Below are 16042 nucleotides of genomic sequence, written 5' to 3' on the forward strand. Positions count from 1 at the left end.
TTCGTTTTACACACAATCATTTCCGCATTTAACAACTCTTAAGGTTGCACTATTTAAAAAAAAAGTGTATGAATTGTTCATTTGCATGTTTTTGGTAATTCTAGTTTCCAACATAATTTGTTTTCATTAGGGCAGCAATTTACACAGTACGACATCTATAGTATTAACAATAGATTACTTCTGAATTTAGTGCATACATAGCCTACCTTGTCATTATGGAAGACACATGCACGCATGCGCGCACACAGACAGATTTTTAACGAGGGGAAATGAAATTGAGGCATTCCCTCCCATTCAAGTGGGTAAAGTTACACACACACACACACACACACACACACACACATTCACGATGTGATTATCCACCAAAGCACTTAATGGTTTTATGGCCTAAAACAAAACCAGAGCTAGTTTCCTCATTGCTTTCCTGAAAATCCCAATTATTCCGAACCATTTCACTAAGCGGCCTCAGGCCTCGGCCATCCCCTCCCCCTCCATGCCTGCCCACCAGAGGTGGACTGGGCCCACAAACCACCCGTGCATTTTGGCATAGACCAGCCCCTCATCCCCACCACAAGGGCCCTAAATTACATTTTTTCTCCACCAGCCAAAATGACTGGTAGATGAAATCTTACTTGCCACAGACAGTCACAAATGTGTGAAAGTGTCTAGTAAGTCTTTTCTACCAGCCAAAACTACACCAGCATTTGGCCGGTTGGCTGGTGTTAATTTAGAGCCCTTCCCACCACCATATTAAAATTATGATGGGCTCAGTCTACTGTATATTAAACACGCACAGATGGGCCGCCCCATCTAAATTGTGGAAAATTTGAAACAAACAAACAAAAGCATCGGCACCTGATAACTATCGGGCCACCGGGAAAATGCCCTGTATGCCAGATGACCAGTCCAGCCCTGCTGCCCACCCACACATGCACACACCTCCTATTCTGGCCATTCCTGGCTGGGCCCTCTGCCAGCTAAGTGCCCTCTCAGGCCATTAGGTGCGCCTCAGTGCTCATCGTCTGGCCACGCTTGCGTCAAGCCGTACCGCTCAGTGTCACACAGCTACTTCCTCTTTTCCCTTCTCTCTCTCTCTCTCTCTCTCTCTCTCTCTCTCTCTCTCTCTCTCTCTGTCCCTCACGCACACCCCTCCACACAAACACACACACACACACACACACACACATACACACACACACACACAGACACACTATTTATTCACACCCCTAGTCAACTTCTCTCTCTCTCTCTCTCTCTCTCTCTCTCTCTCTCTCTCTCTCTCTCTCTCTCTCTCACACACACACACATACACACCCCTACACACACACACACACACACACACACACACAGTCTATTCACGCCTCTTGTCAACTCCACACCACCTCTCCCCCCTCACCTGTTTGCTTGGGCCAGTCTGGTCTGGCGAATCTGGCACAGGCTGGGTCACTCTCCACTTGTCTGACCCCGTTTAAGTTGTCTCCACTGGGCTTTGAGCTTTGTGTCGTAGTAGGTACCCACTAGTACCCACCTCTCCTGCATCCTCTTGTGCGTCTGTCGGGCTGTCTGTCGGAAGCAACATCTCACTATACTGTGTATGGTGACGAGATAACATCTCTATACTACTGTACTTCTTCTATCGTCTGGACTCAGCTCCCCTGGAGACCAAAGCTGTCGCTGTGCTGCCAAGATCGTAATGACTCTCGCATGGACTCACCTGCTGCACATGCACGTGCAGTTCAGAGGATCGATCGGAGGCTGACACAATGACGTCTCACAGATAACAGCTGAAGCATCGTCACCTTTACCAGGAGGGGCTGCTAACACGAAGGTTCACATTGGATGCGGTGTCTGGAGATCGCTGGTCAGATGCTGATGACACTAAGACAGACAAAAAGCAGAAGTGTGTCAGGCTGATGCCATTCGACAAGCAAGAGCAGGAGAATCATCCTTCCACAGAGAGGGCAGATAGGATGGTTTCACATGGAAGGCTGTGTCTGAAGATCGATCACATCTACTGACACCTTTGTAGAGAGAAGAAGAGGAGCGTGCGTGTCAGGCTAATTCCACTGGGGATCGTCGTCTACAGACGGGGCAGCCAGGATTTGTTCCTGTTGAAGACTGCATCTTAACCCAGTAAGACAAAGCCCCTGTAATAAATTAGCTGTTGCCAGAATGGCAATGACCAGGCCCTGTGCACTGTCATAGTGGTGTGGTACTATGGTAGTTACGCTTTTTTCAGTGACTATTACAGCACTCCACTGGAGTCTACTGGGGGTCTAACGATTGACCAGTCAACAGGGGCAGCTAAAATGGTCCCTGTTGACAATTGTAAAGATTGACCAGAGACTTAAACCTGATTGGACAAATAAGAGCAAGGGGCATCACCAAGAGTGTCATCTTCTGCCACCATCTCCTCCACTGAGGGGGGACCAGAGAGGATGGTTCTCCTGCAGAACTGCGTCTGAAGATCGGCCAGAGGTTGAAACCTCATTGGACTGTCAAGGGCAAGGACATCGACAGCAAGGACCCTTACAGTTGGGCGCTCCTCATCTCCTACAGCAGCGATTCTCAAACTGTGGGCCGGGGCCCATGGGTACCTTTTGAGAGCATTACAAGTGGGCCTTGAAATCGTTGTGTGTGTGTGTGTCACTGAGTTGTGTTGTTTATTAGGCCAGAGGTGGGTCCCCAAACATTTGTGCAAAATTTCAAGTGAGCCCCACCTAGTTTGGAAAAGGTTGTGGCACCCCTGTCCTGTCCTGGGGTCCGTATCTCGAAAGCGTCTTTGCTAACGACGTTAGCAAAGTCCTTCGTAAGAGCGACTCAACTCTCTCTCGACAGCAACGCTCACCACTAAATCCAACGGAACGGAAGACGATCTTAAGACGGTCTTAACCCCTTATCGCAGCACTATGGCTCTCTGTAATGTCATAGCAATGTTGTTATGAAGTAGTTAGGCATTTTCAGCAAGTGAATAGGGTCGCCGGCGACCCCTTCTGCAGTAAGAGGCTACGCCGGTTAGCAACGACAAGAATCGAGAAACGGACCCCTGTCCTGTTCTCCAGCTAAGATGGTTCCCGCCGTGGAGGACTGCGTCTCGCTGGTCGTCTACTCCTTCACCTTCCTGCTGGGCCTGCCCTCCAACCTGCTGGTGCTCTTCGTCTACCTGCGCAAGGCCCGCAAGCACGGCGCCACGCCCAGCGTGGTCTACGCCCTCAACCTGTGCGCCGCCAACCTGGCGCTGGTGGCCTGGATGCCCGTCAAGACCATGGAGACGGCCCTGCAGGCCTGGGCGCTGCCCCCCGCCGTCTGCCCCATCTACAGCTTCTTCCTGTTCTCCTCGCTGTACGGCAGCTGCCTCTTCCTCACCGCCGTGACCGTGGGCCGCTACCTGAGCATCGCCTTCCCCATTACCTACAAGCTGTACCGGCGCGCCCGGCTGTCCTGTCTCGTCAGCGCCGCCCTGTGGGCGCTGGTGCTGCTGCACCTCGGCCTCGGGCTGGTGGTGGAGCAAGGGGGCTACTTTGTGTCTGTGGTGGGCAGCGACGACGACGACGGCGGTGGTGGTGACGGCGGTGGTAACCACCACGACAACGGCAGCGTGCCGCAAATGAGCATGGCGTGCTTCGAGAACTTCACCGACTCTCAGCTGGAGCTGCTGCTGCCGCTGCGCCTGGAGATGGCGCTCTTGCTCTTCCTGCTGCCGCTGCTCATCACGGCCTTCTGCACCATGCGCTGCGTGGCCCTGGTGGGCCGCTCGTGCCTGCCCCCCGGTGGCAAGAGGAGGGTGCTGGCCATCACCTTCTCCACGCTCGCCGTGTTCGTGGTGTGCTATGCTCCCTACAACGCCTCGCATGTGGTAAGCCTCCCATTCAATCCTTTTAAGAGGTCCTGACCTGCACACTGTTTGAATGTAAACCTTCAGTTATAATGTTTGGGGATGTGAAAGTTCTCCAACTAACCCTAAAAGTTATGTAACAAGGCGTAAAGGTCTGGGAAGAACCTCGAGATTCCTCAGAGAACTTAAGGTGTTCTTCTTCACTGGCAAACTAAAGGCTTCTCAAAGAACATTTGTGTTATTGGGTTTTCTGAGGAACATTGGAAACAAAAACCTCCACAGAGAACATTTTAGGTTCCTTGGAGACCTTTTAGGGGTTCCCTCACAGTGGCAAACTGAAGATTGTTCTGGGAACTTCTCATTTTTACAGCACTACATGTGTGGAGTCACAAGAAAACTATTTGAATTAAGAAACATTAACTATATCCAACATTACCGGGAAATTACTGGAACATCCCACTTAGCTGACACTATTATTCAAAGCGACTTATAGATATTACAGGTATTGTTGACAGTCCCTGGAGCAATGTGGAGTTAGTTGCCGGGACTCACTAGTTCGACGCCCTTTCGGTACTTACCGCTTACGTCATACGACCCTAAACCTAACCCTAACCCTAACCTTAACCCTAAACCTAAACCTAACCCTAACCCTAACCTTAACCCTAAACCTAACCCTAACCTTAAATCGCTTGTTTGAAATGTTTGATTACCATGTGAAGTACCGAGAGGGCGTCAAACTAGTGGGTCCCGTTAGTTGCCTTGCTCAAGGGCACTTCAGCCATGGGGGGGAGGGAGAAAGGGATTGGTAAGGGTGGGGACTGAACCTGCAACCCTGTGATCTACAGTCCAACTCGTCCATTAGCTCAATTTTTTTAAATGTTGGAAAAAGCAATAGTATGGGGTTACTATGTTTGAATCCTACCAACAAATGAATGATCAAACATCCTACCAAATTCCAAGTGTGATAATAGAGACACAATCAAAGACAGTAGTTACACATGATTTTACGAAGACATACCAATGCAGTTTCTTCAACCTCTACTAATCCTGATGTTTAATCGTTAGGTTGGTGTCAATTTTAAACAATATAGGTTTATTTATTGAATTGTGTGTGTGTGTGTGTGTGTCTGTGCGCATGTGTGTGTGTTCGCATGTCCGTGTGTGTGTTTGCATGTCCGTGTGTGTGTGTGTGTGTGTGTGTGTGTGTGTGTGTGTATGTGTGTGTGTGTGTATGTGTGTGTTTGTGTACGTGTGTTTGTACGTGTGTATATGTGTGTCCGTGCGTGCGTGCGTGTGTGCGTCCATGCGTGTGCGTGTGTGTGTGTGTGTTTACAGGTGGGCTTCGTGCTGGGCGAGAACGTGAGCTGGAGACGGGAGGCCATGTTGACCAGCTCGTGTAACGTCTTCCTGGAGCCCATGGTGATGCTCATGCTGTCCCCGTCGGGGGCCGGGCCCCGGGGCCTGTGCGCCTGCCTCAGGGACGAGGTCCGAGGACATAGTGTGGGAGGAGGGACACAGAGGAGCGCCCGCGAGGTGCACGTCTACACCACCGAGCCGCCATCACCACCGCCAGCAGCAGCAGCAGGGGATGGGGTGGGCGAGACGCGGGCTACACATTGTAAACACAGCAGCAGTGAGAGGAGGGTGGGGGAGACGAGCAGCTCCTGCTCCGCAACTCGAAAGCAAGGGAGCGGAGCGGAGATGAGTAGTGACCAGAGCCATGGAATTCAGAGTTGTGATAACCGGCCGGGGTACAGGAAGTCAGTTGGTGACATGATTCATGTAGATTCAAATAATTCTAGGCAGTGGCCCTCTGTTCGCTAGAGACTAACACTGAACCACTACATAATAACAAGCAAAGATAAACTTAAAGAAATGAATTAAAAATGAATTACATCTACTTTTATCACACTTTCTGTGTTCTGCGCTCACTTCCTGGAACTATTTTGGAACCATCTCAATGGTTGTCTGTGTGTCAAAAAACCCATGAGCTGCCATTGTTATGTAAAAATGGAACACTGAGGTTAGTGGGGTTAGCCTAACTTTTACTTCCATGGCTCTGGTAGTGACTGGAGAGAGAGAGAGAGAGAGAGAGAGAGAGAGAGAGAGAGAGAGAGAGAGAGAGAGAGAGAGAGAGAGAGAGAGAGAGAGAGAGAGAGAGAGAGAGAGAATCTCTCCACCTCAGGGACAGTGGGGGACGAGTTGAGGGTGGAGGAGGGGGAACACACAGTGAAGTGTCCCCATGAGGTGAATGTCTAAGCCCACACCACCGAGCCACCACCAGCTGATGCCTGAGTTCCCTGCCCCCCATATACGTATATAGGGGGGCCAGATACAGTCCGATTTATGAAGATATGCGGCTGGGGGGGTCCATTGGAGCTGATTGTACATAGGGCCCAAATTTGCTGCCACACCCCTGGGAGGAGATGAACGACTCTAGGACTCAAAGACAAGGGACACCACCATACGTAGCAAAGACTGCAGAGAGAAAGAGAGAGACACTCCAATCTGCGACCTGAGCACTTGTGGACGTGTGTGCCTGTGAGATGACTAGGTCAGGGGGGTTCTGGTGGTGTAGGGGGACAGGGACACCCAGCAAAGTGCCCATTTAACCCCTTTGCGCAGAGCCTATGTTATAACCTTATTGTCACCAAAATTGTATTGCCTATGTCTTAATCTGTTATTTATGGCTGTGTGTTTAATGTCATTGCATAGAGATGTTGTTATGATATAGTTGAGTATTTTTCAGCAAGTAGTGAATAGGCCCGCCGGCGACCCCATCTGCACAAAGAGGCTACGTGAACATGCACTACACCACATAGCCACCAGCTCCCACCACACGTAGTGAGACTCAAAAGCAAGGCAAAGGTGCCACCCATAGCAACGATTAGAGAGCGAGAGTCCGCCCAACAGGTGGTCTTATCTGAAAGCCTAATGACAAATGGACATCTGCTGGGGTTGAAAGCAAAGACAATTAAAGGATGAATGAAAAAAAGACAGACAAGACGTACAGTAAATGACAGGGATATGAAAGAACATGAGAAACTGTGGGGATTTTTTTTCAAGAAAGATGATATGACGATGTACTGCATGTATCTTGCAACACTGTTGAATGATGGGGGATGATGACGAGCACTTGATTTCAAAATGTCAAGATATTGAATGACTTTGTAAAGGTAACTTTTCAGGCACTCCTTACTAAAGTTAAAAAGCCTTTATTCAATTCCGGCAACATGTTGTTTTCATCTTTACATGGCTGTTTGGATATCCATGATTAAAAAAAAAAAAAAACATGTATGAGCACCCTTTTTTTAAACTTGTATGCCAGTGACCCAGTGAAGCTTTCCCTTCTCTCTTGTTAGTTATAATGAATGACTTCTTGACATTTCCACATGACGCAAAGGGAAAAAAATATTAGCTGTAAATTGCAATGGGAAATTTTTGAAATTGCAGCATTGCTGTATGTGTGAATGCTGGACACTGTGTTGGATGAACTCATGCCACTAAATCATCCCTCTTGGGTCTTGACGCTAATGGACACAAGCTCAAAGGTGAGAGCATTATGGGAGCGCATTATGCAGCAATAACTTTAGTTTTCCTTGGTGAGTGATTTATGGACCAGCACAGTACAGGCTCTTTGATATGCAAATACTATGAGGACGGGTTAATAAACATTATTCAGCCTTACGTATGTGTCTTATGGCAGCCATATATTTGAATTAATCTTGTAATGTGTTTTCGCCTTCATCAGACATTATTCATTCATCATTCATTCATTCATCTGTATATCAGACTCATCAGTTTTATATCTAAATCTCTACACATGTACAGTAATTAGTAGCGTAAAAATATGCGCACAGTATAAGAACATGATCGCATATCTTTCTAGCTTACTCAATAGTGACGCCCTCCCCATGTATTTGAGAGATCATTCTAAAATGGGTAGACCTACACGGTTGTTATTTTGATTGAAATGTAATGCCATTGTATGTATAATAAAATGAAGTCAATCAACCCAAGTCATTGCATTAAGTATTGCCTTTGTTTTCACGGTTGTTGAAATGCCTTATATAGGCCTACCTACGGTATATGATTGTAAATCCTGATAATACTGTCCTACAACACACGGGCAGCCAGAAGGAAATCAGTTGAATGTAGAAACATAAAGTAGGCTAATAAATATTTTCTGTGTGGCCAAAAATGTTATTTAAATCAGAGAAAGTCACAAATGTTCTCCATAGGTCCGGTGCTTTTTGGTTGTTAGGAAACATTGTGACTGTAAAGAAATTGGGGTGCTCTTTGGGGTATCAAAAAATGCATTTAACGCATTATAACATTTTTACACCTGTGTGCCTTGAAAAATGTGATTGGCCTGTATGTACTGATGTTCATGTTCAATGACAAAATGTGCACTTCAGTGAGTATCTTTTTTTTCCTCATAAAAAAACTGTTAAGCCATTACCTATATTTGAAATTGTTATTTACATGTTTATCTGTGCCAAAAACACAGTGCTCACCAGTTAATTAGCCTAAACCTCACCAAACCTGACAAGAGTCACTATTAGTGTCCAGTAGTCAAGGATGGCCTACTGCACATGCCTATGGGCCCAATGCCCAGAGGCCCAATAGCCAAGTGGGTCCTGAAGCCTTGGCACTTCAAAAAACACTTCTCTATTGGTCTATATTTATGTTCTGATATTGTGTTAAAAGTGCCCTTTTTACTACAATATTTTCAAAATGTCTCTAACACCAACATTTTTTGGCACCTTGTTGTCTGGCCCAGGGGCCCATGGAGTCATAATCCATCCTTGTCAGTAATACAAGCCAGCTGTTCATTACTGCATCTATAAGCATTGCAAAAAAATAAATTTCCCTTTTAATAATCTTGATTATTGCATCAGGATGATGCAGTATTTTACATTTACATTTACATTTACATTTACATTTACTAAACAGTAAATTGTGCTTTAACTGAATAGATGCTTATATGTGAGATAAGTTTATGTGTGTGAGATAAGAATATGACATACCTATATGATGTGTATACGTGTTTGAACATTTTCACGGAAATACATTTGTGAGCGTACAATTTCTGATGTTCTGATTCAAAGTCTTGCTTGACGCTCATATACAGTGGTGCTCATATGTTTACATACCCCAGCAGAATATACGCTTTCTTGGCGATTTCTCTCAAAATATGAAGGATTACACAAAACCTTTTTTTTCACTCATTGCTAGTGACTGGCTTAAGATATTTATTAGCAGTATTCTGTGTTTACTCTTTCAAAAGCATGATCACAACCCAAACTACCCAAATTACCCTGTTCAAAAGTTTACATACCCTAGTTTCTGATGCTGAATATGGCCCTGTTTAACATCAGGGACCGCTCTAAATTGTTTGTGGTAGTTGTGGATAAGGCTCTTAATGTTCTCTGATGACAAAACAGCACATTCTTCCTGGCAGAATGGTTGTTTCCTATAATACCTTTGGGTGTCTTGCTGGAACATCACAGTTGAGGTTTCCCCTGAGTGGCTCAATGATGTTGAGATCAGGAAAGTGAGATGGTCGCTCAAAAACCTTCATTTTATTCTTTCTGAAGCTAATGACGGGTTGATTTGGCTTTCTGTGTCGAAATATTGTCATGTTGGCATGTCCAAACAATGGACCATGTGCAGATTCAAGGCTGATGAGTGTCAAGTTTCCTCCAGTATTTTTCACGGGGCAATGTATTCATCATTCTGTGAGTATGGACCAAAAGTGTAGTGCATTTGTAACTCAAATGTCCCCATGACATCAGTGGTCCATAACCATGTTTCACAGAAGGGATGGTGTAACTTTCATCATAGGCTCTGTTGACTGTTCTCCAAATGGTACTGTTAATAGTGGCTGAAAAAAGTTCCATATTGATCTAATTTTTCCAAATTACTTTGTCACATGCATTCTGATGCTTCTCACTATGCTATTTGGTGTATCATATGCAAAGTAACATGTTTGCATTTTTGTAGTAATGGCTTTCTCCTGGCAACCCCCAACAGCCCATCTTTCCTCAAGTGCCTCTTTCCTGTACAGTTTAAAACATTTTTTCATGTTGTCCTACATTTCACCTGAAGTTATTTTTTGGTTGTTCTATGCCTCCTGAACAATTTCCCTTGCAATGATCATTGCAATGCAATGATTCCCTTGCCCATTGGCTTGATTCCAACCAAACCCCTCATATTGCATTTCTGAATTGAAATTCCAACAGTGCCAACATGACAATATTTCGACACAGAAAGCCAAATCAACCCATCATTAGCTTCAGAAAGAATAAAATGAAGGTTTTTGAGCGACCATCTCACTTTCCTGATCTCAACATCATTGAGCCACTCAGGGGAAACCTCAAATGTGAGGTTCCAGCAAGACACCCAAAGGTATTATAGGAAACAACCATTCTGCCAGGAAGAATGTGCTGTTTTGTCATCTGACAACATAAAGAGCCTTATCCACAACTACCACAAACAATTTAGAGCGGTCCTTGATGTTAAACAGGGCCATATTCAGCATCAGACACTAGGGTATGTAAACTTTTGAACAGGGTCATCTGGGTAGTTTGGGTTGTGATCGTGCTTTTGAAAGAGTAAACACAGAATATTGCTAATAAATATCTTAAGCCAGTCACTAGCAATAAGTGAAAAAAAAGGTTTTGTGTAATCCGTCATATTTCGTGAGAAATCGCAGAGAAAGCGTATATTCTGCTGGGGGTATGTAAACATATGAGCCCCACTGTAAATGAAGCTGACAGTATTGTGAAGGCTAGTACAATTTAAGACGTGGTTCTTACTTAACACATCGATTTGAGTTAATTATTGGCTATAATTCAATTTAGCAACTTACTGATTTGATTAGTACACGCTGTACAGGCCATTGGTGTCTAATTTTCCTTGTTATGAGGGCCATAGGCTATAGAAGTCAAACACTGGAGCTAATTGTTTTGTAGGCGGCAGTAGTGTGGCGTTGTTGTTAGCGTAGTGCTTTTGGCCGAGGGTGTGAGAGCAGGATGGAGCAGCTCATTAAAACTGTGTCCACATGACAGGCTTTATTAGTTTATCCTCTCACCTCAGAGAAGGCTACCACTGGTGTTTGCGAGTGCTCTTCTCAGCAGCAGAGTAACCAGAGGTTAAATAACATGTCCTTCCGTGCTTGTAGGCCTATTCTCATCTCAAAGCAGGAGATGAAGTTAACATATGCTGGATGTCGGGTTTTTTTCAGTGCTACATTTGGTAGTATCTGAAGAAACACACCTGGTCTACCATATTAAGACCATTGTTGATCTAACATCAGTCATGTACAGCAGTCTTTTGAATATACCCATTGCTCTTTGCAAAGCTCTGCTTAGTTGGATGACGTGTAAAAAAAATAAATAAAAAAAAAAATAGTAGTATCTAGTATGAATCACATATGCCTACACCACAGCACTAGTACAGTTTATACAGTGTGTGTGTGTGTGTGTGTGTGTGTGTGTGTGTGTGTGTGTGTGTGTGTGTGTGTGTGTGTGTGTGTGTGTGTGTGTGTGTGTGTGTGTGTGTGTGTGTGTGTGTGTGCGTGCGTGCGTGTGTGTGTATGTGCAAAAGAAAATCAAAGTCTTTCCAAGTGGCTGGTGGGACTACTACATCCTTTGTGCATTTCAGATTTAGTCTCCTTGAGTACATCAGGTCTAGCCTCCAGGTCTATATCAGCAGTCTCATTGTCCATGTGAGATTTATTCTTCATGGCCAGGCCAGGGCTAGTCTCTTTGTCTACATCAAGTCTAGTCTCCTTGAGTACATCAGGCTCAGTCTCGTTACGCATGTCAGGGCTAGTCTCCATGTCTATATCAGCTTTAGTCTCCTTGATTATATCCAGCTTAATTTCCTTGCGCATGTCAGATTTAGTGTTCTTCACCTCAATGTTCATGTCAGATTCTGTCTTTGTGTCCATTCCAGGGCAAGTCTCTTCTATCTCTATGTCTATCTCGGGTCTAGTGTCCTTGAGTACATCAGGTTTAGCCTCTTCGTGTTCGTCAGGTTTAGTCTCCAAGTCAACCTCAGGCTTAATCTCCTTGCTCACATCGACTTCATCAAGCTCCATTTCTATCGCAATCTCAACCTGCTTCTCCACAGCCAGTCCAGTAGGGGGCACCACCACAGGAGGCCGCCGTGGATAGCGGCAGCAGCAGCAGCTCGCCACCCGCCCTGCAATGCAGCAACGCAGCAGGTGCAGCTTGTCCCTGACGCCACGCAGGGTGCAGCTGATAGCCTTGCGCACCACGGCCGAGGAGAAGTAGAAGATGAAGGGGTCCAGGCAGGCGTTGAGCGTGGTGGAAATGAGCGCCAGGTGGCGCCAATCCTCGCTGCGGTGGTGGAAGTAGCCGACCACGTGCGAGATGTTGTACGGGCCGAAGCAGACGGTGAAGACCAGCAGCGTGACGACGCCCAGCCCCACGGCCCGTAGACGGCGCTGGCGCGAGATGCTGGGCAGCTGCGACAGGATGCGGATGAAGTTGATGTAGCAGAAGCAGCAGATGAGAAAGGGCGCCAGGAAGAGGACCAGGAAGAGCTCCAGCCGCACGCTGGTGATGATGGTCAGCTGGCCGTTCTCGAAGTTGTCGTAGCACTTCCTGTTTCGGTTTAGCTTAAGTTTAGCTTCATGTTTATTTGACAGGGACAATGCACAACATTTCGTTGCCTTTAATGACAATGACAATAAACTTCTTGAAAATCTTGAAATCTTGAAACATAAGCCTACAGTTGAGCCAGATTCTAGCCACAAGGCTAATCTAAAGTCCTCTGACAGGAATTGATGTTCAGTTGAAAAGATGATTAGAAATAATAAAATACATATATAAGAAAAAAAATAATAACCTGGGCTTCGAGCTTTCTGGTGGCGCGACGCTGCTGCCGGTGGCGGTGTCGTTGTCCGATAGCTGCATGAGGGGGACTATGTATGTGATGCTGAGGTTGGCTGCGGACACCAGCCAGAAGCAAACGCTTACAATGATGGCGTAGCGCGGCCGGCGCCACACGTTGTACTTGATGGGGAAGGCCACGGCCAGGTAGCGGTCCACAGCCACCGCCGTAAGGATGAAGGTGCTGGTGTAGATGCAGGAGAAGAAGAAGAAGCTGGCGACGGGACACAGGATGTAGTCCATGTACCTGCAAAGGAAAACATGGATGATAATTACATTACATTACACTTGGCTGATGCTTTTTAATCCAAAGCGATTTAAAGTTATTGTGCAGTGTATCAGCCCCTAGCCTCGCGAGCCATCCTACGTACTTCCGCCAAAGGATTGGCTCCACTACTGTAGTCTGGCCGTGCTTCTCTGTGGAGTGCCTGGAGCAATAGAATTTTACACATCTGCGCCAGAGCCATTGGTCTGTGCTATGTTGTTGTTGAGTAACTGCCAGCAATTGGGTGAGAGGTGTCCAATAATTTCAAACCATAACTGAGTGCAAACTTCCTGCTTCCTACAATCGCTTCAGAGCAAACAAATGCCAGACCATAAATACGAAATGAAATGGTAGTATTATGGGCTGGTCAGGACCAGGCTAATCAGCCCCAGGAGCAGTGTGAGGTTTGGTGACCTCCTCAAGAGCACCTCAGCCATGGGTGAGGTAGAAACCCTCTGATCTAAAGCCCACCTCCTTAACAAGAAGAAGAAGAAGAAAGAGAAGAAGAAGAAGATGAAGATGATGATGATGATGAGGAGGAGGAAGAGGAAGAGGAAGAGGAAGAGGAAGAAACAGAGAAAAGTAACCTTCGTTGCTTGGGCCCTAAAAATGACACACCACAGAGATGTGAGCACAGAAGGTACTGCAGTTTATCCTCCATGACACCAGAAGAGCTTGTTGTAGAACCCCAGAAGTTCCAACCAACAACCCTGTAGTCAAACTTTGCCCATCCTCTGATTCTCCATCTATCTAAAAATTTAAGAAACCTTTGTCTGTGTCTTTGTGTGTCTGTTCCACACACAACTCCCACACCATTCGAACAAATGATCTAAAATTTGGAAGGTAACTTTCCAGTGGTATGGTGGTATTGCCTGATTATCATTGACTTTCAAATCTCATACTGAGATGTTGGTCTGACTGACCAAGAAGATAACGAATAATGTTTCCCAAACGGCCTGAGTAACCCGCCTAACTCGGTTTACTACTGGTCGAGGCCAGAAAAGGCTGTGCTGAAGTTTAAACCAAACATTTTCTTTTTTCCAATAGAAGGTCTTTGCTTAAACCATGTCACTGCCTTGAACACGACTCTATCCAGGGCTGTTGGAACTGCTCAAAGTTGATTGCTTCCCGACAAAGTGGGTGGAGTTCTTCCTTTCTGCGGAGCTCAGAAACAATATTTGTATTGCTCCTGGCCTGACTAGAAGCAACTGCAAAGGTGTTGCGTCACTAGGAGGGCGGGCCTGGTTAATGTGGTGTGCAGAGCAAAGTTTCACGCCGTCAGGACATAAAATACCACAGATATTACTTAAACTTATTTTGATTGCCTTTAGTCGCTTGTCCACTCTAGTCTTGGAATTCTCCTGAAATGAATAGCCCACGAGACACACCTGCTACAAAACCATACAACACCTAACATTCCATAGTTACGTAAGTCCACTGAGACTTATCTCCTATACCTTTCACCTGATTTCATCCACTTCAACAATAAGTCTGGCCTTGCCATCCGCTTCTACTCAAGTTCTCATTTTCCTTCTCTGGGTCTTCATGTTACCATCAGCCTACTATGATAAGATGGTATGGTAGATGGTTACACCATTACACCATTTACCTCCCTCCCGAACCCTCAATACAGTGCGGTAGCTCTCGGACCGACCCTTTAGCTCAGCGCGCTCGTACTGTGACTCCCATTGCTGAACCAATGTTGTGTACGAGGTGGCAGGTTCGTGCCCCGAGGGTGCCACCTCCGTGACAGTGTTGCCGTGACCCGGATGGGAGTGAGGTTTAGGGGGAAGAGTGTAACGGAGGCCAATTAGCAGAGTGTGGCGTGGAACGTTAGTGAACCTCCCTCCCGAAGCCTGAATACAGTGCGGTAGCATTTGGCTATCGGACCGGCCCTTTAGCTCAGCGCGCTTGTACTGTGACTCCCATTGCCCTAATCGATGTAGTTGACGAGGTGGCAGGTTCGCGCCTCCAGAGGGACGAACTGAGCAGGATCACCTCCGTCACATAAGAAAATTGCAAAAATTGAAAGTTGAGTGCCTCAGATTTCCTTTATCCTGCACAAGTTAGAGAGTCCCTACAATGATGTGTACCAAGGAAAAAAGGTGAACCCCCTGAAGCACTCCCGCATTCCTGCTGGTTTTCTGACTACAATAATTATGATTTCAATGTAAAACTGAAAGGCACAGTGTAATTCCAACAGGTTGGACAAGAGAGATTAAAAAACAAATCTAGAGGGACGCTGTGGCGCAACGCGCAAAGCCACCACATTTGCATGCCCACAGGTGCCCCGGTTCGAGTCCGGCCGGGGTCATTTCCCGATCTCACCCCGTCTCTCTGTCCCACTCGCTTCCTGTCACCATCTCAGATTGTCCTATCAAATAAAAGGCCCCTAAAAATATCTTTTAAAAAAAGAAAAGAAAACGAATCTAAAGAACCAAATCAAAATCCCATGCTCTACATACCACTCCATGCCGTCCGCCGCCTCCTTCATCTTGAAGGGGAGGAAGATGAGGAAGATGAGGTCGCAAATGGTAAGGTTGAGCAGGAGGATATCCATGGGGGCCGGCTTGCGGCGCACCTTCACACAGAAGGTGCAGAATGCCAGGATGTTGGCGGGAAAGCCAAGGATGAAAGTGACGATGTAGACACACAACAGGATCTGACTCACCGACATGGCGGAGTAAAGATGATGTTTTGGGGTTCACAGCAGGCTCTGATTATCTAAACAGAAGTAAAAAGAACTGGGTATATTGACAATGTTTTTTGTATACTGTGTTCTCTCAGCATAACGCATAATGGTATGGCAGAAATTATTTTTTGTTGACAAACCCTAATGTTACACATGAGGAAGAACCAGTAAATTTAGAGCTCTTTTTCAGCCATTTCAAATTATGGTTGAAGTAATTTGATTTCAGTTCAACTAATCCCATATATAAACAGTACTAAAAGCCTCCCTTAAAGTTCCAACGTATGAAATTGAGCAAGCCCTGGATTATATGCATGGTGACATGACAT

General features: G+C 46.1%; 2 protein-coding genes across 2 annotated transcripts; one reads left to right on the top strand and one right to left on the bottom strand.

The window, feature by feature from the left end:
- The first annotated feature begins 3067 nt into the window (after positions 1-3067).
- Positions 3068-8636, top strand: si:dkey-211g8.9 (free fatty acid receptor 3). Its single transcript, XM_063185045.1, has 3 exons — positions 3068-3856; positions 5171-5599; positions 8619-8636. The coding sequence occupies exons 1-3, from the start codon at positions 3068-3070 to the stop codon at positions 8634-8636; spliced, it is 1236 nt and encodes a 411-aa protein (XP_063041115.1).
- A 2814-nt stretch (positions 8637-11450) lies between these two features.
- LOC134436016 (free fatty acid receptor 2-like) lies at positions 11451-15707 on the bottom strand. Its single transcript, XM_063185046.1, has 3 exons — positions 15490-15707; positions 12716-13006; positions 11451-12471 (listed from the first exon to the last, which is right to left on the bottom strand). The coding sequence occupies exons 1-3, from the start codon at positions 15699-15701 to the stop codon at positions 11451-11453; spliced, it is 1524 nt and encodes a 507-aa protein (XP_063041116.1). The 5' UTR covers positions 15702-15707.
- Between the last annotated feature and the right edge of the window lie 335 nt (positions 15708-16042).

This window comes from Engraulis encrasicolus, chromosome 20, assembly GCF_034702125.1.
Source record: "Engraulis encrasicolus isolate BLACKSEA-1 chromosome 20, IST_EnEncr_1.0, whole genome shotgun sequence".
In the NCBI taxonomy this organism is placed as follows: Eukaryota; Metazoa; Chordata; class Actinopteri; order Clupeiformes; family Engraulidae; genus Engraulis; species Engraulis encrasicolus.

Bases quoted from the DNA above. Each gene is read 5' to 3' on its own strand.
- si:dkey-211g8.9 (XM_063185045.1), top strand. From the start codon at position 3,068: ATGGTTCCCGCCGTGGAGGACTGCGTCTCGCTGGTCGTCTACTCCTTC. The intron at 3,857-5,170 runs GTAAGCCTCCCA...GTGTGTTTACAG, and splicing joins CCTACAACGCCTCGCATGTG to GTGGGCTTCGTGCTGGGCGA.
- LOC134436016 (XM_063185046.1), bottom strand. From the start codon at position 15,701: ATGTCGGTGAGTCAGATCCTGTTGTGTGTCTACATCGTCACTTTCATC. The intron at 13,007-15,489 runs GTATGTAGAGCA...TTTCCTTTGCAG, and splicing joins GCGGCGGACGGCATGGAGTG to GTACATGGACTACATCCTGT. The intron at 12,472-12,715 runs GTTATTATTTTT...AAACCGAAACAG, and splicing joins CCAGAAAGCTCGAAGCCCAG to GAAGTGCTACGACAACTTCG.